Source organism: Thamnophis elegans, chromosome 9 (genome assembly GCF_009769535.1).
Source record: "Thamnophis elegans isolate rThaEle1 chromosome 9, rThaEle1.pri, whole genome shotgun sequence".
NCBI classification, from domain to species: domain Eukaryota; kingdom Metazoa; phylum Chordata; class Lepidosauria; order Squamata; family Colubridae; genus Thamnophis; species Thamnophis elegans.
The window spans coordinates 17726090-17752457 of NC_045549.1; the positions used below are offsets into that span (position 1 = coordinate 17726090).

At 41.1% G+C, this 26368-nt stretch overlaps 1 protein-coding gene across 1 annotated transcript in view; it reads left to right on the forward strand.

The window, feature by feature from the left end:
* The window catches only part of GRID2 (glutamate ionotropic receptor delta type subunit 2), a 1047867-nt gene that overhangs the window by 915935 nt on the left and 105564 nt on the right, over positions 1-26368 (forward strand). The window contains 1 exon segment of the mRNA XM_032224334.1: positions 12542-12708. Within this exon segment, the coding sequence (XP_032080225.1) occupies positions 12542-12708 (167 nt within the window).

Consider the following 26368-nt stretch of genomic DNA (forward strand, 5'->3'; position numbering starts at 1 on the left):
TATTTTTCATGTTATCCCTGTGAATGTGATTCCACTTAGAGAGCTCCAGTTTCATCAACAGTGGTTCTTCACTGTATCCAAGCAACATGAAAGCAATATTTAAAAAGGGCAGCAAAGATTTACGGTGCCTAAAGTGGATATTTCTCCCTTGCTAAACCGGGTTAATTGCATCAGAGTTAGTAATGAATCACTGACATTAAGAGAGGAATACTTCAGAAACCAGTTTGGGGGGGTCATAGCAAGAAAGCTCCAGGACTCGTATGTTTAATTAAAAAACAATTAAAATCAGAAATATCTTTCTTTAGATGACGATGATTATTCGTTTGATTTCATTTCATTATTTCATTTTATATATTTTAAGCATTCCTTCAGTAAGTACAGTAACTTTTTCAGCCACCATATTCATTAGATAGGGCAATTTAGGATAATTCTCAGCTGCCCCTTCACATGCTTCATTATCTAGGTATCTGATACCAGAAAAGAACTGACTGATCCTATAATAAATTCATCATGAGATTCATTGTTCTTGTTGTTAGTTGCAAAGTCATGTCCGACCCATCGTGATCCCATGGACAAGGTTCCTCCAGGCCTTCCTGTCCTCTACCATCCTCTGGAGTCTGTTTAAGTTCATGCCTACTGCTTCGGTGACTCCACCCAGCCACCTCATTCTCTGTTGCCCTCAATCATTCCCAGTATTAGACTCTTCTTCAGTGAATCCTTCCTTCTCATTAAGTGGCCAAAGTATTTGAGTTTCATCTTCAGGATCTGGCTTTCTAAAGAGCAGTCAGGATTGATCTCTAGGACTAACCGGTTTGATCGCCTTGCAGTCCAAAGGACTCACAGGAGTCTTCTCCAGCACCAGAGTTCAAAGGCCTCAATTCTTTGGCGCTCAGCCTTTCTTATGGTCCAACTTTCACAGCCACCCATTGCAACTGGAATAAACATAGCCTTGACTATAGGCACTTTTGTTGGCAGGGTGATGTCTCTGCTTTTTAGTATGCTGTCTAATTTTGTCATAGCTTTCCTCCTCAGGAGCAAGAGTCTTTTAATTTGTTGGCTGCAAGCGCCACCTGCAGTGATCTTGGAGCCCAGGAAAATAAAATCTATCACTACCTCCATTTCTTCCCCATCTATTTGCCAGGAATTGAGAGGACCGGATGCCATGATCTTAGTTTTCTTAATGTTGATTTTCAAGCTAACTTTTGCACTGTCCTTCTTCACCCGCATCAAAAGGCTTTTTAGTTCCTCTTCACTTTCTGCTTTGTGAGATTCATAGATTCACTTTCTGAGATTCATAGGAACTCATATAATCCTGCATTCCTACCTTTCTAATTTGGTACAAACCTCAGCAGTGGAGTGACTCCGATGTTCTCAGCTAGGCTGTGTACATATAGATGCAGGTAAAGGAAGTCTTGGGAACAAGCCATCAGTAACCAGTCATGTGAAAATGATTGGTGTGTCACTAGCGTGGTTCTTCGAAGCTGTATCGTTCAAAAAATATATTTCACAATTAACACAAGTTACATGAGCCACAAATATATCCAGTAGCTTTACTTCCAATTCAGCGCAGGAGTAAAAATGACTGTTATCAACCCAAGCATTGTCTGGTTTGTAATATCAACTGGGGGATTTTCATCAAATGATCATGCTTTTCCTTTCGATCTCATGCACAATGACTCCCTGGTGGTAGCAGATATGTGTGAGCGCTAGCAAAATGCAATGGAAATAAAGATTTAGTTGGTAGCGCTCCTACTTTTTACCCTATTTAACTGGAAAATCGTGATTCCTGATGAATGACAATATGTCTCCTTTATGCTAGTTCCGCTTTGCTGATCCCAAGTGGTTATGGAAGAAAGCCTGTGTCCCAAATTCCAATTTTCTACTACTCTGAAATACCATTATCTCCACATGAAATGGCAATATAATAATGTAGAAATGCAGAATGCAGGAATTCAAATGTTCTCTGTGCAGGAGATGATATTCAGATGATTGAGTCCTATCTTGAACAGCTTTTCTTTACTTCTTCTAGGGTAATAGAGTTGCAGCTCTGGTGGGGGGGGAAAAAAACCTTAAAAGTTCATCTATTTCAGATGATAATACTGAGATCAGTCCTAAAAATGCTATAAGCAACTAGAAGTCTCTGACTGTCTGCACCAATAATATATCTGCATTATAATTTAATGAAGGTGACTCGTATACCTTGAATTTAATAGCAATAGCAATAGCAGTAGACTTATATACCGCTTCATAGGCCTTTCAGGCCTCTCTAAGCGGTTTACAGAGAGTCAGCATATTGCCCCCAACAATCTGGGTCCTCATTTTACCCACCTCGGAAGGATGGAAGGCTGAGTCAACCCTGAGCCGGTGAGATTTGAACCGCTGACCTGCTGATCTAGCAGTAGCCTGCAGTGCTGCATTTAACCACTGCGCCACCTTGGCTCAGAATTTAAATTCCAAGTATCGCCTCCGTTAGCATTCATTGGTATGAACTCAGACTGCAAAAATCTAAAGGTCCTCGGTAATACATACTGTAGCAGGTAAGTCAACAACGGTACCTCTGTAGCCTCAAAACAAATTAGTCAGGAATGCAGGGATGGTCAACATACAATTCTGAACTGCTTTTTTGGATCTCTTTCCTTCCCTTCTCATGCTACTGAGATTCGTACCAATGTCTATCTTTTTGCCTTTTAATGACCCTGTAATCCCTTGCATTGGGGTGGAGTCAGGGCAACTGAATGAGCTGAGTGTTTACCGGCCAGATGCCCTTCCTGTTGCCAATGCAGAGTTTGTACTAGATATTTTCACTTTGTGCCCAGAGAGAGAAATACCTGGCGCTACCTAGGATCGAACTCACAGCCTCCTGACTGAGGCGAGAGAGCTCCACCTCAATTAAAATTGTTCTGTGCATGCACAGAATTAAAAAAACAAGATGGCGATGGCAGTGGCCGGGGAACCAGTTCAGGGGCATGGAAGGCCTGGGTTGCTGCCAGTGACCCAGGCCACCATACCACTACCAGTTCAGCCGAACCGGTCCAACCTGGTAGGAGCCACCTCTGCATTAAATGCAAACCTTGGTAATTTTTCTTCTTCGAAGTTATCCTACCTATTCCTTAACTTTATTATCTTGAAATTTTCCATCTTTAAATCAAAGATGGAAAAAATCAAGATAACAAGGTTAAGGAACAGATGGGATAACTTTGAAGAAAAAGAAAAATGACGGAAAATCATTGGCTGAAAATTATAGCAAATAAATGAAATCATATTTTTCTTTTTTCCTTATCTAAGATATAGGGACGTGGTGGCTCTGTGGCTAAGCCACTGATCTTGTCAATCAAAAAGTTTGGCAGTTCAGGTTCCTAGCACCGCATAACAGCGTGAGCTCCCATTACCTGTCCCAGCTTCTGCCAATCTAGCAGTTTGAAAGCATGTAAAAAATGCAAGTAGAAAAATAGGCACCACCTTTGGTGGGAAGGTAACAGCGTTCAGTGCGCCTTTGGTGTTTAGTCATGCCGGCCGCATGAACACAGAGACGTCTTCGGACAGCGTTGGCTCTTCGGCTTTGAAACGGAGATGAGCACCGCCCCCTAGAGTCGGAAACAACTAGTACATATGTGCGAGGGGAACCTTTACTTATCTAAGATATCTAATGTATTTATAATATTCCAAGTAGAAAGATAGTAGCATTTGCTAAAAGAAAGAACCCTGAAACTACATATACCACGAAGCGATAACAGCGTCAGAAACCAGGCAGAAATAGAATTAACTGATATTTCCATTTTCCACACTTGCTGATCAAGCTGATCTACTCATCAATTTTAAGTTTATGCTTTTCTATATATTGATTTCTTCCTGCTCATGACTGCTATGAAAAAAATATATGGGCCGCTCTGAATTAACATATTCTATACCTAAGATAATAAGTAAGGCTGAAACCTTAAATATCTTCTGGAAGAAAAGTAGTTTGAGGATCTAAACCAGGGCTGTCAAACTCAATTTCATTGAGGGCCATATCATATCACTCATTGTGTTTGATCTCGGGAGGTCAGGGGGGCAGGGCCAGCTTGACATCAAACATGTCAAGGGCAACTTTGGTGGCCCGAGCGCTCTGCCAGCAAAAACAGGCTCCTGAGCTCCAGTTTTGGCTGCGACAGCTTCCTGAAACCCTCTGCCAGCAAAAACGGAGCTCAGGAGGATCATCCACAGCCCTCACGAGCTCCGTTTTTGGCTGTAGTGGCATCCTGCAATCCTCTACCAACAAAAATGGAGCTTGGGGAGGGCCGCCCACAGCCCTCACAAGCTCTGTTTTTGTTGGCAGAAACACTGTGGGCAGGTCCTTTGTAATTTCCAGGGTGGACCCATGGGCCAGGTCTAAGCACCCCATAGGCTGGATCTGGCTCCCAGGCCTTGAGTTTGACACCCCTGATCTAAACCATATCAAAGACCATGATTGAGGAACTGTAAGAATTTGTTTGATGCATAATCAACCTTCTCTCTAACAAAACAGCTTATATGGAGATCCTCCTTTGTTTTATCTCAGCAATGCTGTAAGGCAAGCTGTCCCAAGGAAAAAAATAATGGCTATCCCACAGATAACCAGGCAATTATGTCTCTGAAAATTTAGTCCAACACCATGAACAATATATCACACTAGCATGTATTAAATGGGAATATTCCAAGGCTGAAAATGATAGAACAAATTGAGCAGTGGGGAAACTGGACATCCTAGAAGAGCCCTGGCGGCACAGTGGTTAGAATACAGTACTGCAGGCTACCTCTGCTGATTGCCAGCTGCCAGCAGCTCGACAGTTCAATTCTCCCCGGCTCAAGGTTGACTCAGCCGTCCATCTTTCCGAGGTTGGTAAAATGAGGACCCAGGTTGTTGGGAGCAATAGGCTGATTCTGTAAACTGCTTAGAGAGGGCAGTAAAGTACTGTATATATAAGTCTAAGTGTTCTTGCTTCTACTATTTATACTGCTATAAGTTGCTATTGCTATTGCTACTACTATTTGGATACCTGGTCTCTCCTAACCTTGTATTCATGCAAATACAAATCATTTTACATTTCAGTCAGGGAATTTCACAGCTTTGAGGGAATGGTTGTGAATCAATACTCTAGATTTAGAAAGCAGCCATAAAAGTCAAAGATCTAGAGAACAGGTGAAAGAAAGAAGAAGAAGAATAGCATACACACATACTTGCTTTCTTCTGAACTCTACAGATTAATGGCATAAAATACAGTCCTGTTGACAAACCATTCAATATCAATGTCTGAGAGTTTGGAGCTAGCAAAATAGCCCAATATTATCACATTGGATTGCTTCCTAAGGTTTATCTTCTGCTCTAAAGCCATGAGCAACTTCACCCCCTTATACATACGTACCCTTTGGTTGTTTATTCAAGAAAACATGAAATATGCTTTTGGGGTAAAGGTGGGTTCAAATCATACATCAAAAGGCAAAAACGCCTCTGGTGCATCTCAGAACCTGGCTGGTACATTTCAGTAATTCCTACAAGTAAACAGATTTTGAAAATATCATCTATAACATCGAACAGTAATCTAATGATGATAGGGCCTAATTTAATATTCTGCCCGGATTTTCTTTTTTATAATTCCCCTTTGATTTGCCCAGCCTGGGAAGCCTGTTCTGTAAATAGTTGTTGTTCATTTTGTAAGTTGTTACATATTTATTCCATGTCGGCATTACACATTTAATGAATTTCCCTCGGCTTTCCTTTAGTGATGGTGTCATTGGTTGGAGTATTAAAGAAAATGCACGGTGCAACCACATTCTTCAGACAGCTAGAGAAAAGGCAGTGTGCAAAGGAATCAATCCGACACAACTGATAAAATAATTTATTTATTTATTTTATGAAATAGCAGATATACATGTAGAGATGTAGGGGCTGCCACAAAGAACGGGAGGTCAACTTATTCTCCAAAACACTGAAGGGCAGGACAAGAAACAATGATTGGGAACTAATGAAACAAACAAGCAACCTGGAATTAAGGAGAAATTGAGGACAATGAACCAGTGCCTCCAGAAATAGTGGGTGCTCCATCACTGGATTTTCTTTTTTTTAGGAAGAGACTAGACAGTCACTTATCTGAAATAATATAGGTCATGATGGTGAATGTTCTTCTGCTCAAGTGCCAAAAGGGTGCCCATGCATGCCCTAATTCATAATGCAATGTCCTCCCCATGGTGCATGCATGCACAACCCCACTGTGCTCCCCCTCTCCTCCCGTTGCATGCATGCAGGCCTCATTGAAGCCTCTGGACTTCCTGAAGCCTGGGAAGGGTGAAAAATGGCCCAACAGGCCTACCGGAGGTTCATAAACGTTGGGTCGTTTTTCGCTCTCCCTATCTTCAGGAGGCCTTCCTGAAGCCTGGGGAGAGCGACAACAGCCTCCTATGTCCTCCGGAAGGCCGAAAATCAGCTGGCCAGTGTGCGCATGTGTGCTGGAGCTGACATAGGGCGATGCCTTGCGTGCCCTCAGATATCACTCTTTTGCGTGCCGTAGGTTTGCCATCACAGATATAGGTTGTCCTGCTTGAGCACACAGCTAGATTAGAGGAGTTCCAAGGTCCTTTCTACCTCATTCATTCTAAAGGTATAACTGGTAAATAGCAGGTGTAAATATGAGAGAGGTTTGGGGTGGTCCAGGTTAATATGATAACTTCCAATTTTTCAGCTACTTTTAGGTAGAACTATTTTTTTTTTACTAAAAGGGGAAACTGCATGTTTTGAGAATATATTGCAACTGTTGTTTTTTAATTAACAATTTGTTCCCTTCCCCCTCTATACTATCTTGTTCAACCTATTATGATCCTGTGAGCCATCCAGAGTCCTTTAGTAATTACACTAGCACTTATATACCGCTTCACGGTGGTTTATAACCCTCTCTAAGCAGTTTGCAGAGTCAGCCTATTGCCCCCAACAATCTGGCTCCGCATTTTACCGACCTTGGAAGGATGGAAGGCTGAGTCAACCTTGAGCCAATGGAAATTGAACTGCTGGCAGTTGGCAGAATTAGCCTACAATACTGCATTCTAAACACTGAGCCACCACAGCTCTTAGATACTATATTTTTCCGTCTATAAGATGCCTCCATGTATAGAAACCCCTACACTCATTTTTCTTACCCAAAATTTACTAATTGGTATTTTCAGCAATCGGAAGTTTTGCTCGTGATGCTAGTTTGCAGAGATACGGTATCAGCAGTTTGGCAAATGTTGTTCTCCTCTTGCCTGCCCCTCCAATGATAAGATGAGATGCATCAGACAATCTAGACAAAGAGTGTCTCTCCCATAAAAAATATGGTGAGACATAATTTACACAATTAAATTTGACTGGATTGGTCAAAGAAGTGGCTAGATCAGTGTGTGGCCAACCTTCTTGTCCTCGCCTGCTGAAAGTGTATCCACGCAACAGCATACACATGCGAGCCCACAACCATAATGCAATGAGCGCGCACACACACACACACGTGCCCCGCCCCTGCACATGTGTGCATGACCCCCTGAGCTCCCCATGCACATGTGCATGCTACTCTCGTGCAGTTGTGTGTCTCCCACATGCGGCCTGCCCCACACACATGCTTGGTTTAGCTTGGTTTATTGGATTTATATGCCGCCCTTCTCCCAAGGACTCAGGGTGGCGTACAACATTAAAAAAAAAAAAGACATATTACAAAAGTTAAAAAGAATTAAATAGAATATCCCAAACAAATCGAATTAGAATTAACAATAACATTAAAAAAAAATGATTAAAATTAACAATGATCAATAATTTATTTTGTTTTGTTCAGGTCAGGCTGGCTTGCTGGAAAAGCCAACTTTTTAGGGCACGTCGGAAGGACCGGAGGTTATGTGAAGCTCTGGCGGCAGCTCATTCCAGAGGGAAGGCGCTCCCACAGAAGGGTGGGAGAGACCCAAAAATCAGCTGGCCAGCAGGAGGCGCACATGTTCAGTGGAGTTGAGCTGGGGCAAGGGCTCATGTGCCCACCAAGTGGGCTCTATGTGCCACCTGTGGCCCAGATGCCATAGGTTTGCCATCACGGGGCTAGATGTTAGATTTCCTAGACATCCAGTGATAAATGGGTTATAGAACTGGGGACTGTTGGCTGATCAATCAGGGCCAGCAGCTGCAGGATTACTGGAAGAAAAGTTGTTTATTTGTTGCAAATATAGAAAGGTTGAAAATAAAAATAAAGTCCAACTGGAAGAAGATACCTGAAAAGAATGCACCAGTTCTGGAAAGAACTACATCCAGAATCAAGAAATAACAGAACAGAGACTAGCAGATCGACATCAATTTATAATGTGAAATAAAGTATTCACAAAAGCAGAATTGGAAGCGACGGAGATCTACCAGGGCAAAGAGATTGAAGACTTGCTAGAAGTAGCTTAGACTATAGAGGCAAACCTCGGGGCAATGGAGGAAACCGACATAGCTCTTGAATCATCTATAATATCAAACTCTTCAGAAAAAGCAAAGGCCCTCTAAAAATGAAGAATGAAGACAAAGAACAATTGAACATCTAGAAAAGCACAAAATCATCAGAATAAGGTTCCCTGCATGGAAGCTTGTTCTTTATTTTTAAAAGAAAAAAGAAAACTTAAAAAAAACTTTTAAGATAAAAAGTAACAAAAAACTAATAGATAGTAAGCAAGGAAAAAATAAATCAAGTGAAAAGCAAAAAGTATGAGAAAGGAAACAAAGTTTAAAAAATAGAAAACTATTTTCAGGCTTGTGTTATTTGTCACAGCAGTCATAGGTAAGGTAAAGGTAAAGGTTCCCCTCGCACATATGTGCTACTCATTCCTGACTCTAGGGGCGGTGCTCATCCATGGTCCATGGCCAGCCTGACTACACGCCAAAGGTTCATGGAATGCTTTTACCTTCCCACCAAAGGTGGTCCCTATTTTTCTACTTGCATTTTTACATGCTTTCAAACTGCTAGGTTGGCAGAGTAACTGGGACAAGTAACGGGATCTCACTCCATTATGCAGTGCTAGGGATTCACACTACTGACCTTTCTGACCGACAAGCTTAGCGTCTTAGCCAGAGACACCCTAAAAAGTCTTTTTAAAGTTTTTTAAAAGGCTTTTAAAAGTCGTAAGTACAAATATATTTTAACTTCTCTCTCTAAAGATACATCATATTACCCTTCTTTCAATAATCTATCCTGTCGAATCACCAAAATCATAACACCACCTATGCCCTTTTTTCATTTTTACACAAAAGAGTCCGTAAGAAAAATAACATATGGTACATTAATATTTTTTTCAGAAGTTTTACCTTTTCATCCAGAAACTACCATTCCAACCTACGAGGAAACACCAATTTTTATATAAAAATTCCAAAAGTTTATACATACGTTTTGTTATAAAATGCTGGTTTATTTCATTGGGAGCATACATTTCTAATAGCAAATTCTTAACTCCCCGTAAATTAAGTTTCACCCCAACATACTGTATCTGCCAAAATCAGTGTAAGTTTTGAACAGGAGGCTTAAATACAAAACAGCTCCATTTTTTCCCTTTCAAATTTACTGAAACAAATTCCTTAGTTTCCATCCATTGCTTCTTGTCCTGCCTTCAGGTGATTTGTAGAATAGATTGAATCCCTCTTCTTTGTGGCAGCCCTTAGATATTGGAACACTTTGATGCAGCCCAACAGAATTTAGTTGAAAACAAGCTCTTTCCACTTGAGTAAAAAGGAAACTGCTCAAACAGCGGAGGGATAAAAGATCACCTCGTAATTGGATTCTGGAAAACTGCAAGAGAAGGAAAACCAACTTGAATGTAGCATGGATGGATTACAAGAAGGCATTCAATTCCTTAGCACGTGATTCAGTGATCAAGTACCTAGAAATAAAAGGACTGAATAAAATCGGGCCATGGTTATCAAACATCAAGAAATCTTCTATGCTACCGCACCTCCTGTACGTGGACAACTTGAAACTGCATAGAAAAACACCATCTGAAATAGAATTCCTGCTCAACAGTATCCCCTCTATACAGCCAAGACATTACAGTGGTGTTTGGACTGGACAAATGCGCTATTCTCACTATCAACTTGGGGGGAAATATTGAGAACTGAAAGAATCAAGATGCCCTATGGAAATAACATCAAGGGTCTGGATGAAGAGGATCCCTTCAAATACCCAAGCATCCCTCAAGCTGACAGCATCGAGTACACTGAGGACAGGAAGGTTTGCCTGAAAGCATGAACAGTTGGGAAGCACAAAATAGACAAAGTAATGCAAAATGAAAAAAAGCTAAATGCTCTGGGATTGTTGAAATCAAACAGACAGGCATCTGCTAAATAACAGACCAAACATAACAACTGTCAATAAGAAAAACAGAATAGTTTAGATTGTAGTAGTTACAATAGCTGGTGACAGAGATAGAAGAGACAGAACCAGAGAAAATCATGAACTGTGGTGGCCAGAGCACTCTTCCAGCGAAAACAGGCTCGTGAGCTCCATTTTCGGCTGCAATGGCTTCCTGGAACCCTCTGCCAATAAAAATAGAGCTTGGGAGGGCCGCAGAAGCAGATGTGGGTCCTACCGGTTTGGACTGATTCAGACGAGTAGGTAGTAACTCAGCCGCCCACATACTTGAACTGGTTCTATTGTTGGCGATGCCATCTTGATTTTTGGCTCTGCGCATGCACAGAACAATCTCCATTGCAGAAATGTAATTTTTTTCCATTTTCTAATGTTCTGTGCATGGGCAGGCCTTTTTGGGTATAAATGCTCACATGCGCAGAGCACACGTTTGGCGTGCACGTGAGCAAAGCAAGTACAGGCACTCAAAAAATTTTGTGCACCGAACCAGCAGTAATGCTGGTAGCAACCCACCCCTGCACAGATGGTCCTCCCAAGATCTGTTTTTGTTGGCAGATGCACCATGGACCAGTCCTTTGCTGTTTCCAGGGTGGCCCCGTGGGCCAGACCTAAGCACTTCAGGGACCGGATCCAGTCCCTGGGCCATGAGATTTATATCCTTGTTATAGTCTATATCTAAACTACCTAGATGGAACATTATTTCCCATACAGTGCACTTCAATGTTCATTTATTTAAAATATGAGGTTTCTGTTTATTATTTATCGGTCTTCTCTATGTATTTTACAGTGATGTTATAAAACAATATCAAGGAATAAAAGGAAGTCATGAAAACTTGCTTAGACATACAACCTGTCAGACCTGTAAGCCATCTTTTGCATTGGGACTTCTGGCCTGCCACATTTAATGCTGTGGGAAAATGGGAGGGGGAATTATATGGAGTATGGGAGTTATATAGTCATTATAACGTCCCTTTCTCAGAGAGCCAAGGGCATCTTGCCTTGCACCTGGAGCAGGGGTGAAATCCAGCAGGTTCTGACAGGTTCTGGAGAACTGGTAGCGGATGTTTTAAGTAGTTTGGAGAACCAGTAGCAGAAATTTTGAGTAGTTCAGAGAACCAGTAGCAGAAATTTTGAGTAGTTCAGAGAACCAGTAGCAGAAATTTTGAGCAGTTTGGAGAACTGGCAAATGCCACCCCAGAGTGGGGTAGAAGTGGAGATTTTGCAGTATCCTTCCCCTGCCACGCCCACCAAGCCACACCCACAGAACCAGTAATAAAAAAAAATTGAATTTCACCACTGACCTGAAGGGGTATGACTGGGAGGCATCTCCAGTTGGGATGGTGTCTGATTGGACCATGTGATGGACATGTGGGTGCTGGGCAGGGGCTTGGACTTTCACTTGGGTGGGGAAAACCTGGAAGCTTTCAAATTCGGGTTTTCCCAGATGTGCCAATATGACATCTCTAATAAAATAGAACTTTGAGGAACTTCAAGCCTCAGAGTCTTCTTTCGTTGGGGGTGTTACTTGGAACCCTGAAACAACCATTAGGACTAGCAGAGAGAATATAGTTGACAGAATTGGTGCCACTTCCATTAACATTTGCAATGATCATCCCAAGTAGTAGCCTCCGTGAAGATTGTAACAGCTTGGGGGGGCTGATGTAATTGAGTTGTTTAGAACTTTGTCTAATAGTACCTTGGACTTTGAACCTGGTTTAATCGCAAAGAGGCAACTCGTGTGTATATTTTAATATAGTTGACAGGCCAGTTAATAACCTGGCCATTGTATTCGGCATTAAATGTAACTTCTGAATCAGTATCAAGGACAATTCCCCATAGAGCACTTATCATTGCATGAATTGTGCTAGTTTAACTCTTCCTTTACAGTTGGCCACTTAGGTTTAATGAAACAAGGTGGCCTATAAATGAAACAGGTTTATGGCTGAGATATGGCTGCTGTAAACCAGAGATCTTCAGACTTGCATAGCAGGCTGGAGAATTCTGGGAGTTGAAGTCCACAAGTCTTAAAGTTGCCAAGTTTAGGGACTCCTGCTATAAACCTTCCCATTCTTTCAAATAGCCCATAAAGGGTATTACTGCTTCTGTTCATAACTAGGTGGTGGTTTTTTCCCCAAAAACATTCAAAGCAAAATTGGGTCATATGTTTTCTTTTCTGGTTTCAGGTCAAATATGGAAATTACGCCTTTGTTTGGGATGCCGCCGTTTTGGAATACGTTGCTCTAAATGATCCAGATTGTTCCTTCTACACCGTTGGAAATACTATTGCAGATCGAGGATACGGAATTGCTCTTCAACATGGAAGCCCCTACAGAGACGTCTTCTCACAAAGGTAATGTGGTTAGAAGAATACCAAAGTTGTCTTGAGACTTTTGGTTTTGCTTATGCAGAAAATATATCACCTTATTTATACATGAATGCACCGGGACATAATTACAATGCACCCATAAGAACCATAAAGCTGAGGATAGTTTATATTGTAGTTGACCATAAAGCAGTTCCACAGAATTGTGCTGATTTTGATTGGGGGGTAAGGATGGGTATTGTCAATATTTTTGCTAAAATTAAAAAAGAATGCTTGAATGTGCTCGGAAGATAATGATAAAGAGCTGGAGCGCATAGTAAAGGGACAGCTGTTGCAGTAGAGAAGATTATGACAACCTGTGGTCCACAGACCTTGGGGGGCCACCATGTCATCGCAGAGGGTCGGAAAAAGCTTGAAGAAATGTTATGATTTAAATCTTATGTTAAGTCTTGGGGGGTTCCCTGGCCATGAGCCCCAGCTACAAAAGGAATTTAAAGAGAGTTTGTGGTGAAGAAAAGGTTAAGAACACTGGATTGTGAGGTTAGATTTTTTTAAAAAGAGGCAGAGTTTTGATTGTACCATCATGAAAGGCATCTTTCTTTTTTGGACCATACTCTGCAAATACTGAAGGTCTTATGAGTGCTCAAATAATTTGACTAATTGCCTTACTGTATGATTTATGGCACCAACATAGGAAACTTTGAAAGATGGATCTTGCCTCATCCAGATCTCAATATTGTAACTGTGGATATCAGCAATGAGAGGGAGGGAGGGAGGGGGAGAGAGGGGGGAGGGAGAGAGGGAAGGGGGGAGGGAGGAGGAGAGAGAGAGATCTCGGGCGGGTCCCAGTTCTATTTTAAAAAATGGTTCAAAATTATAAAATCATGTAAATATGCTTTCTGGAAAAGAGAAAGAAAAAAGTTATATCAAGGGCTAGTGTTTATATAGGATGATTGCAAAAGAGGGCATATCGATTGTAAATATAGGTTTTAGAGGTTTCTTCAGGAATGAATGTAGGTTTCTGTGTATAAAAAAACTGTCTATGTATTGGCATAATACTGTATGTGAAGGGACAAAATATAGTTTATTACTTCTCTGCAATCTGTACAAAGACTTTATACAGTTGCATAAATTGAATTTATAGACCTTGCTTTAGAATTTAGAGCAGGGAGTTGGACTAGAAGACCTCCAAAGTCCCTTCCAACTCTGCTACTCTACTCTACTCTACTCTACTCTACTCTACTCTACTCTACTCTATTATTCTAATACTGTATATGGTTGATATTGTGCTGTCAAAATAGTTAGTGCTACTGTTGTATTACTGGAAGCCAACACATCTATAACCACAGAGGATATCAATAAAGATGGCATCATGTCTGTTGCTAATTTTCGGGAGTACTAGAAAAACATGTAAGAGACTAATTTCTAGTGAGTTTGGATTGCAGGACTGATCTATGGAACATTAGTCAGATTCTACCGTAAAGTGACATATATAACAGAAGACTGTAATCTGGAGAACAGTCCTTTCAAAACTAGGGAATATGGAACTACGTAATTAATTCTTGTTGCGTTGCTTATATTTTCTAAATTTACATCATAAATATTCTTATCATTTTAATTGGGACAGTGTATATATGGTTATGCTTAGTCCTTTTGTGTATTGCTTTTGTATGGTTCTTACTTGCAATAAATAAACAACAGCAAATTGGAAGGATGAGTTGGCACAAAAACAGCAGAACGAAACCTGAACATCTGGAAGTTCAAACCATAGCTTTATCTCCCGTAGAGGTGTAAATCATGCTCTTGGACAAATTTTGCATTGTCTCATGTCTCTTTCCAAACTGCCCTTAGAAATATGAATATATTATAATATTAGCATATATTCTGCAACAGCACTTCAGCGTGAGATCTCGTGCTGAGCAGCCATCATTTTTTATCATATTAAGATTGTAGTCCGTGTTACAAGTCACTGCATAGCACAGGGTGGCTTTATAGGTCTTGTTATTGTGTTGAATGTTTAGGGTTTTTTCAGACTATTCTGTTAAGCAAGGAAGTATTTTATATGACTTTATTAACATTGTTGTCTGCAGAAGTGGATTAAAAAAACAGCAAAAGGTATTTCTTGTCCTGCAGCTGAGCCATATTTATTAAGTTTATCACTTTTGGCCTGTTTAACAGCCCTTTGTTTTCATGTGATTTATATCTGCAAAAATATACAGAAAGCAAGATCATGTTCTTACCTGTTTATATTGTATTGTATTACATTACATTACATTACATTACATTACATTACATTACATTACATTACATTACATTAGTCAAGTGTTCCAAGTATTGCCCCCTTGGAAAGTAGAACAGAACTGCGGCTTTCAACTAATTAAAAGATAAAAGTTTCCCCTTTCCCCCAAGTCACTGGTCATGCTGTCCAATCAAGGTGCTGGCCTGTTGCTTGGTTACTTCACTCCTCCTCTTGCCAGCCACCTGTGAAAATGTCCTTGGTTCCCAAAGGAAAATTTTATTTGCTACAAAACCCCATCTAGCTATTTATTGGCTACAAAACCCCATCTAGCTATTTCCCCCTCCCCCTGTTGTCTCTCTCTCTCTCTGTCTCTCTCTCTCTCTCTGTCTCTCTCTCTCTCTGTCTCTCTCTCTCTCTCTGTGTGTGTGTGTGTGTGTGTGTCCCCTCCCTACATTGGTCCTTTCTTCTTCATGTCTAGCTGAACTGTATTTATTGAAGAAAAATGCAGTGATCTATACTAGAGTTTTCTTATTATAATTCAGGCTGTACATATTCACAATTTTATCTGATCTAAAATTAGCTTTTTAGTGGCAAATAGCCTAGCCCATTGGTGTCAAACTCGTAGCCCGTGGGCTGGATGCATCAAGTGCTGGCCATGCCTACCCCCAGTTTAGCAAGGGGGGGGTCACAATACTTCACATGACAACAACCTGATGCCATGAGTTTGACACCCCTGCTCTAGCCAAATGCACAAATATTGATAGATGCTAGAGGGTGAAAAATTAAAGAGAATTCCATTGGAATATTTACATATGGTATATATTACTGTGCAAGTATATGGATAAGTAGCATCTTCAAAGCATATAGCATTTTTATAGTCAAAGGACATGCATCATGGATTTCCATTCACCATTCATATTTTTTCCTATAATTTCGCCATGAATGCACTCTTCATAAAATGCACATGTACTATTTCTATACATTTGGAGATCGATGTAGGATGCATATTTTCATCTGGAAAAAAAATGGATTTGCATCCAGGTACATTAGTGTAGTGGCTTACTCAATATTGGGATGAATCCCTAGATGAGCAGATGTTTGAGAGAACTCTAGCACTAGAAGAGACTGAAGATGAGAGTTATTAACATAATGAGAAAATAATTAGATGATCAGTATTGAAAACTGAGCCTTGAGAGACCAGGGGGGCCATAGTTGCAGAAAGGGCCGGTACGAATGTTGCTGATTTTAAAGTGGAAAGCAGTTTTTAGCAAGCAGATGCATCAATGGGAAGCATTCATGTGAGAGAGGGTTTTCATAGCTCCCTTGGCACAGTTTCCCATGACTGCTCTCATGTGGGTTTTTCAAATCATCCTTTGCCTCTCTGATGAGGGAAGCTGAATCGCTGCCTCTGAATTCTAAATAGCAGCAAAAATAATTTTTTCCCCCTCAGTGGAATTAGCAAACATTCACTCCAATACTTCAAATTCTTCCGTGTGAAGGAGATCTGTTTAAAATGCATCCGTGAGTCATGCCTCCCCTCTTGCTTGGGATAAGAGGAGGAAAGACGTTCTTTCTTTGATACGAAATACTGGGGAATACTGGGAGTCCATCACCTTCTAATATTGGGCATCCCTATGTGGCCATGACATAGGACGGTGATGGCAAACTATTGGCATGCGTGCCACCTGTGGCATGTGGAGCCATATGTGAGGGCACGTGAAGTGTTGCCCTATGTCAACTCCAGCATGATATGTGTGCTGGCCAGCTGATTTTCAGTCTTCTGGAGGGCGGGAGGAGGGCGTTTTCACCCTCCCCAGGCTTCAGGAAAGCCTTCAAAGCCTGTGGATGGCGAAAAACGGGCCCAATGGGCAAACCAGAAGTTTGGAAATGAACTTCCGGTTTGCCTGGAAGGACCATTTTTTGCCCTCCACAGGCTGCAGAGGCTTTCCTGAAGCCTGGGGAGGGCAAAAAATGGACCCAACAGCCCAACCAGAAGTTCAGAAATGATCGGTTTCCGGGGGGGAGGCTGATTTCGCCCTCCCCAAGCTTCAGGAAAGCCTCTGGAGCTTGGGGTGGGTGAAAACTCCCCCCTGAGAGGGGGGTGTTGTGTGCACATGGGCGGGGTGGGGGCCGCACGCATTCGCAGGTGGGTGGGACGCATTGAATTGTGGAAGTGGGAAGGCATGCAAGCGCACAATTTTGGCATGCCTTTACAAGAAGGTTTGCCATCACTGACATAGGATCTTGAATTGTGGAGAAAACTTAGACTAAGAAAGGGATCTTTCTTTCTGACATGGGTGGAAGTTAAATTCAAAAGCTGAAGGTTGAATGGCTGAGGAATTCAAGAAGGGTCAAGGTAACACAAAATCTGGATGAGAATATCCAAAAAGGAAGCAAACCAAACTAAAGAAAGCAGACAGACAGGAACGTGGAGCTAGATCAGTGATGGGCACCTGAAATTTTACAGCAACATATTTTCAAGGGTGGGCTGGTGGGGGTTCGCAGGGATTCAGGAGGACCTCTAGCTAAGATTCTGTTCAATTCGGAGGGCAAAAATGGGCCTACCGGAAGTTCAAGAAGGCAGGAAATGGGCCTCCAGGCCTCCAGATTTCTGGCCTCCGGAGCCTGGGGAGGCCATTTTCGCCCTCCTGGAGGCTCAAAAAAAGCCCCCGAAGCCCGGGAGGCAAAAACGCCCCCGCTATGGTGCAGGAGACTGACTAGGCCACGCCCACTCAGCAACCAAGCAGAGAACCCCTTGCTAAAAATTTTGAAGCCCACCCCTGCATATTTTATGTCATGTCACGTCATGTCTCGCTATGTCATGTCACATTTTGTTATGTTACTGCAGGTTCATAGAGCCTCCTAGGAGACATGAGAAGGTTAAAAGCATTTTCCCACAATGACCTTGGATCAAACAGTGCCTGTTTTTGACAACACAGATAGCAATAGCACTTAGACGTATGAATCACCCCATGGTTGTATATTTACAGCATTTTCTGAGCAGTTGACAATATCAGCCTATTTCTCTCAACAATCTGGGTCCTCATTTTACCAAGAAGGATGGAAGGCTGAATCAACTTTAAACCGGTCAGGCTCAAACACCTGGCTATTGGCAGAGTTAACCTGAAATATTGCATTCTAACCATTGCTCCGCCACCGCCATCTTCTCCAGAATAGTACAATCACTAAATAAACAGCTGTCTGTATGTAGTATTGCATATCAACACCAACTCTCCTTTAGCTATGTCTAGTACACTCTGGGCCCATAACCAGTGTTAGGTAAGCTCCCCGTTGGGAGAGCAAGTACGTTCAGAGAAGTGTTGTGAGTAGGCTTCTACTTTCGTGGAAATAGAGGTATCAGAGTCCATCAAACAGTCCAAGTTATACACAGATAAGACAGTCAGTCATCAAGGTCTTTCAGTTAAGGGATAATCCAAATAACATAGTCCAGTATCATATAATCAGTTCAGTACACAAAGTTTGCTAGCAGTTGCAAAACTTACAATAGCTCACGGCACTCATATCAGATCAGCCCAGCATCTAACGAACAGAGATCTAACAGTCGTTCTGGCTCCCTCTTATGGCCGATTGAGAAAAATAGCAACCAATCACATTTTACAGTATGCTTTAAAGAAACGGGTACAACATTGTTACATGGTTCATATATTGCCAACCCAACCGTTAGATTATATTCCTAACAGCTCTTACCACATATGGCAAATTCCAAAAACAGAAATTAATGAATTATAATTTGCAAAAATGTATTTAATGGAATGGGCAAAATGGCAATGAAATATTTTCTTCCCACAATGTTGCTCACACAGTTTTAATTCATAAACTACCCAAAAGAATTAATTTGCCTTCTGTTGGGCTTTAAATGTTTTATTGTTTGCAGACTCTACTTACAGCACTTGGCAGAAATAAGATTGGGTGACTGAGTATGGGATTGCAGCCTTAATTTTAATAGGATCAGATAACTCTGGAGCTAAAATGCCATTTTATCCAGCATCATTATCTTAATTTAATTTGGGGATGTCTTTATGTTCATATACTATCCCAGCTAGAGAGGTTATGGTTTACTTTCTTCTCCAAGGGAGAACAGCAGCATCTTTTTGTTTGAAGATTACTTAAACTTCATTAGGCCATTTGTAAATTCCATTAAGATAATAGAAAGAGATGTGAAACTGGAGGTAATCATTAATAAAACAAATTACACGGGGAAATACTTTGCTTGGACAAATTTCGAGGTGGATTTTACAAACCGTTGGCATTTCAGGGTAAGAAACACATTAAGCCTAATACAAATTAGCCTAACTGTTCGATTGGGGGAAGAGAAGAGAAATGCCGGAAGGGTTTTGTGACTCATTTGGAAAGTCTTAAAGAGATCAGAATAATTCACTGAGCTGGTGTTTGCCATTAACTTTTCTCTAAAGGGACCCCTTTGCATCTTCTGCCTCTGTGCACAGTTTAATGAATAACATGGAAGCACATTCTGAGCATCTGTACATGCTTGCTTCTTGTATTTCTTCAGGATCATGATATACAGCTAGCTTAGTAGCAAACATGGAATATACATATTGCCCACCTGAGCAAGTGCATTATTCTTTCCTACTCTTACTCCTCCTTTCTTTAATGGACATGCTTTTTCTCCTTTTCTTTCTCACAGATTTCTCTCCCTCATAATTGACTCATTATATGCCAAACAGTCTTTCTCTACCACATACTCTCCAAGTATTGTCAGACTACAAGTTCCAATATTTCTAGCCACTAAAGCCAGGCTCTTAAAATTTGGAAAGTTATATTATCTCCCATAAATCTGGTTTGGAAAAACTGGTATAATTTTCAACAATGTGTTTCTCAAAGCAAGCAATAGGTAAAAAAAAATATGATCCACCTGTCAGACATACTCTGGTAAACATTTCTAGAATTATTAAATCCTACTGTTTGCTTATACAATGCCAGATCGGTCAAGTGATTAAGGCATAGATGATAAGATATATGGATGGATGGATGGATGGATGGATGGATGGATGGATGGATGGATGGACGGACGGACATGGATAGATAGAAAAACAAACAGACAGATAAGAAAGATGGAGACATGAAGAGAAATATACAGATGTGTGTGTGTGTGTGTGTTGTATTTGTGCTGATAAATAAATAAAGGGAGACTAGTATAGATCTATTTCAAGCTATTTAGCTCTCATCAGCTAGCCATACCCTTACTGGGATTCGAACCTGGGCTGTATTACATATTAGGCAAATGTGTTAACCACTAAGCCACAGGCTCTCCTCCTTTAGTTTGACACTAATTACATATATGTATATATGTATGTGTATGTACACGTGTATATATATATTCTGTCACAACCCCTGGTATGCCCAAATATGGGAGGAAGCATACTGCTTCCTTTCTCTGTCTATCGGCTCATCACAAGAGACCATCATGACAGAAAGCCATAATTTTTACTGTTGCCTTTGTTACATTTGTGTTGCATTTGTGCTGATAAATAAATAAAGGGAGACTAGTATAGATCTATTTCAAGCTATTTAGCTCTCATCAGCTTCGATTCCCAGTAAGGGTATGGCTAGCTGATGAGAGCTAAATAGCTTGAAATAGATCTATACTAGTCTCCCTTTATTTATTTATCAGCACAAATGCAACACACACACACACACACACACACACACACACATATATATATATACATACATACACACACACACACACACACAAACAAACAAACACAAACACACACACAGTACCACTACCAGTACTTTCCGTCTGGAATTCAAAGTATGAAATGTTAACAAAGTTGGAAAAGAAACTACATCCTAACAATCTTGAGCTGCACTTGCTTAAAGCTAAATGTCCCAGTGACATATCACATACCCAATTTTACACAGGACCATATATGTCCATGACCCAAACCTGTCAACAAACAGTGCCCATCAAATTCCAAGACCCACGTCATGATTTTATTTTAAGATATTTTTGGTTTTACAAATTAACAGAAAGCTAGCATGTTAAAAAAGAAAAAAGTGCCAGACTTTGTCGTAATTTTTACTTCTGATAATGCTTCTGGACCCCGCATGAAACTTGGATGCTATTCTTAGAAAATAAATATGTAGCATAGAGTAGTGCAACACTTAAAATGGCAGCCATTTTGTGCTCGTTGATTTTCCTTACTAGAGCTTGCAGATCATTTGCATTTTTTTAGTTATCAAAATAATGCCATCGCGTAGTATAGGCTATTGATGTTCCTTTTTCCCAGTATGAAAACCACATCCTAGCTTCTCTTGGTCTATGTTCAGCATATAGCTAAATAATAAAGACAGACTACAGTATGTAACAATATGTGGAGATAGTGTGTTTCGCTATGATCCAACCAGATGGGGCTTCCTACCCAGTGTATAGGATTCACATGGGTAGAATGGGATATTCTGGAATTCTTGTTTTCCTAAACCCTTTGAGCGCTATTAAGGATGTCTAGAAAAATAATGATTTGGATCATCCAGTGCAGGTTAGACCCCTTCCTGTAAAGTTAAGTGCCAGATTTTTTAACTGGTTTTACAATAGGGCGAGGAACAAGAGCAATTATGATGATGAATGCTTATAATCGAGAAAGCCATTAATATTAAAAAGAAATAGGTGTTTGTGGCAACAATGTAAACTCTGCAGTCTTTAGGAAAGGCTATTTGAAGACTGTGTTTAGCAATGGGGGGGGGGAATCATTGGATTGACAGAAACTGATAAATGAGTGTCCGCCTTAATTTCTCTTTCCTATATCATGAAATCTTCCTTATTATTTACAACTTTGGCATTTCAATCTCCAGTTACAAGCAGCCTAACTTGCCTGCATTGGTCAGATTGAACTTGGCTATAAAGTCATCAATTTTGTTTTATAACTACCATATTATGGGACTATCCACAAAGTATAATTGATATTATTTAGTCATTATTGCATTGTATCTGAGCACTATTTTATTCTTGGTTCCCGATTATGAAAATAACACTGAACCATCTTTTATTTTTATGTCACAAATAGTAAGATCTTTTGTCTGCAAGTTTCCTTTCCTGCTTAAGGACATCAGCAATTAACATTTGGAAGTCTCCAATCTAGCTGCACCCCAAACAACATTAGTATTTCAAAAAAATTCTTAACTCTTCCTTCATAGTATGTTGAATGCCATCTGACATGAGAGGCCCATTATCCAGTACCATGTCATCAATTGCTTTATATTATCTATCCGTGTAGCTTTCTTCGAAAGTTAGAATATTTTGGACATGTGATGCAACATCTAGAAAAATACGCCATACTTCACTTAATCCTCCAGGGAAAGTTAGAAGGCAAACGAAGTCCAGGCAGAAGAAGAACATCATGGCTTCAAAATCTAAGGGACTGGTTTGGCCAAAACTCAACAGCACTTTTTCATGCAGCTGTTGATAAAAATAGGTGTCAGCACTCCTTCATTGGATAATCAGGAAAGAAAACCACGAGACTCCATTGATAGAAATCAAGTGTACTTTTACTAATTATAAATGAACAGAAGCGTAGCAAAGCGAAGACTGATTATTTAGGCGCAAAAGCAAATGATATATAAAATAATCCATTCCCCACCCCTTGGCATCCCAGTCACAGTCCAATCATAATTCTCCCAAGTGTCAGGTGCAAGATAACTTCGAAAGGCATCACCAAATGGAATTTCGGTGCCATTGGCCTTGGCAGGAAACCTCCTCCGCATACGCAGTAAGACAGGCAGCAGAAACTCCAGAATCTTCCTCCAGCACAATTAGTAGTCCCCTCCCAAATACCATGCCCCCCCTCCCCGTTTCAATGGCAGCCGAAGCAGCAGCAAAGCAGAGGCTGACAATAGGATTGCCAACATGATCGCCAATGTCCGATGATGAATATGGCAGAAAAAGAAGTGGTTGTTTTCTTACTAAAATACAAAGGTGGTTTATCACTGCCAACAGAGTATGAAATCATGCCTTTTTAGAGTCATCCACCTTGATCATCTTCCTGTATGGCTATGACTTGTTATAGGTGCCTCTTACTTTAGCTAGGCAACTAGGATAACCCTCATTCATTGGACATGCACAGATAGCATTCTTCATTCGTTCCTTCAGACCACCATAACAACAGAGGATGGTCATAGAAGGATTTGGAGATAGGCTGCAGGGCTTGAAAGGGATATTAGAAAGTATAGATATCCATCAGCAGTGATCTCATGTGGTTCCATCAGCCTGATTGGGACCGAATGTCATTTTGCTCTCAATTTCCTTTCTGTCTCTTGCAGAGACCATTATTACATCCAACCTTTATTTCACTTTGTTCAGTACAAAAGAGTTGGTAGAATCTAAGTATCAATCTTCCTCTTCTGTCTCATTTCTATAGATCACATCCACAACTCACCCCTATGTATTTTGTGTGTGTGTGTGAGTGAGTGTGTAAGAGTACCTACATTTTAAAGCTGGAGGCCACACATTGTATGTGAATTCTGAGGCAGTAAATAGAATACATTTGTTTATTTTACATTTAAGGAAAAGGAGAGTGACGTCTTCATCAGCAAAACAATGGAGAATGAAACATCTGCTTACATTAATCCTAAAGAACTTGTGACCCATTAGGCAGAATACCACACATGTAATGAGAGTTCATCTCAAGAATCTGAACACTGCATTTATATTGTCAGCTATGGACTGCAGCCATTATCTGTGAGCTGCAGCTAGTTTGATCTGCCTTTGAGTGGTGTGGTGGACCAGAGGTGGCTCTCTCACATCACAATCAGGAGGCTGTGAGTTCGATCCTAGGTAGAGGATCTCTGGGCATGATGAGAATTTATCTGCTGAATATAACTCCGCATTGGCAATGGGAAGTGCAGCCGGCCAGTAAGCACTCAGCTCCATTCAGTTGACCAGACTCCACCCCACAAGTGATTATGGGTCATTAAAAGATGATTCAGGTTACTGTCTTTGGCAGGGTACCAGATGATGCCCAATACTTACCATTCCACATATAGAAAAGAGCTGGATTTGCAAGCAATTCAAAACATGCAGACTTCTTGTGCTGTTCCCTGTTTGTTCTAAACCTACCTACCCCAGGACATTGTTACTTTTGAAGGCTAAATTGGATTGTTATTATTTTTGACTTATCTGAAACCAGAACAAAATGTTGGCATATCAAATCCGGGAGGCAAAAAATAATAATAATAAACCCCATGCAAGGAAGACTTTGCCACCATCTAGTGTTCATGCAGATTTTTGCAACCTCTTATAGTAAATATTCCTAGCATACCTAAGGACTTTTTTTTTTTTTTTGCTTCTGGGAAATCCATTGTCCTTCTGTTTCTTCTCGCTGTTGATTCGCTGTGCTTTCCAATTTTTCAACTTCACGTTCTTGAAGCTCTTTGCTTGTCAAATCCCAAAAACTAACTACACCAGGGGAGAATATAGACAACCTTATTAATGAATCCAATCTTCGTGTCAGCAGCTGCAGGGATATGCTGCCATGGTAGCCTTCCAATACCACAACAAATAGACAGATTTTGTACATGGCCAGGCAGATGCCTATAACATCTAGCAAAAAATGGGAAGAGAAGTGCACTAGCAATATTTTTTTTTAACCACAATTGCATAGGAAACGAAGAAATATTGGGTATCCAACAGTGGTGGGTTCCGGATCCCGGTGCAACCAGTACAGTGCAAAGGGGCCGGGCATCTACCTCATGCATGTGCACAGCACTCGCACAGCACACACATGCGTACTTACCACCCGCAATGCTCCAGCTGCTTGGCGGAGCATCACGCAGACGCCATATGCTCCATGAGCGTAAGCCCCAATCGGCTCAAATACAGGTAAGGAGGACTGGTGGGCCCTCCTGATCACTGTACCGGAACGGTACCTGGTGCTCCCAGCAGGCTTGCCTGTACCGGGGCGTACTGGTTTGCCCGTACTGGGGCGTACTGGTTGCTTCACTCCACTGGTACTCAAGCAGTTGAGTCCGGGTTTAAATTCTCTTGACTGATTATCTGGAAGCAGAACTGATTACAGGTATTCCTGTAATCAGTTCATTGAGTAACTGGTCAACGTTACAGAAGCACTGAAAAAAATTGACTGATGACCATTTTTCACACTTATGAGCTTTGAAGCATCCCCATGATCATGTGATCAAAACTCAGATGCCTGGCAACCATTGCTGTGCTCCAAGGTCACCTTTTGCAGGCTTTTGACAAGCAATACCAATACAGGGATCCAATTTCACTTTACAACCATGTTACTAACTTATCAACTGCAGCGATTCGCTTAACGATGGTGGTGTAGGGCCGTGATGGCGAACCTATGGCCTGCATGCCAGAGGTGGCATGCAGAGCTCTCTCTGTGGGCATGCACGCCATCCCAGCTGCTCTTCCGGGTTCCATTGCGCGCATACGCTTAGTTTCCTGGGTCCTCCCATCCATCTCCCCAGACATTTGCCTCACTCTGTATAAAGGCTCAATTAATTTAAGGATTTGGAAAATATGAGGAAATATTTGCATCTCGTTTGTTTCTTCTTCTGCATTTCAGTGTCCATGGAGAAAACTTTAAAAGGTTACCATAGCTCTTATTTATCTCTTAATTGGCCAGCTCTTCGATGAGTGAGAATTTTTCCATTTTACCGGCGACATCATTCAAAGAACGCTGGTTAAGGTTGGGGTTCAAGTGAGCGAATGAAAGTAGAAAAGAGAATTAAAGATGCAGTTCTATTTTCAGAGACAATTTGAAAAGCACCCCACTAATACATAATTTTATATGCCTGTTAATAAACTGGAAGAGAATGGAATTCTTTTCTACTACTGTTTCTTCTGTTATTTATTATTTGCCATGTACAAATATCAGACTTCTGAGGATCATAAAACTGCTATTAATATATTCTTGCAAGTCCCCAGTAAATTGAAGAGCAGTGTGGAATAAGTGAATAGAGATTACGTGGCCCTGAGAAGCTTTCATAAAATCCTAAAATATTATGGGAACGATTCAGAAGTACTTTGCTCACTTTCTCGCATGCACTGAAAGTATGTTTTTCTTGTTCAATAGGCGCTAATTGGACACTGACATTTCACATCAGGGGTGGGTTCCTACCGGTTCAGACTGGTTTGGATGAATAGGTCGTAACTTAGCGGCCTGGGTCACTGGAACCAGTAGCGACCCAGGTCTTCCATGCTCCCGAACCGGTTCTCCTACAGCGGCGCCATCTTGATTTTCTGTTCTGCGCATGCGCAGAACAATTTTCATTGCAGAAATGTATTTTTTTCCTTTTTAACTGTTTTGCCAATGCACAGACATTTTAGATGCAAATGCGCATGCGTGCAGGGCGCGTATTTGGTGTGTGCTCGAGCGAAGCGTGCACACATGCAAAAAAATTTGTGCGGCAAACCGACAGCCGAGCAGGCAGCAACCCACCCCA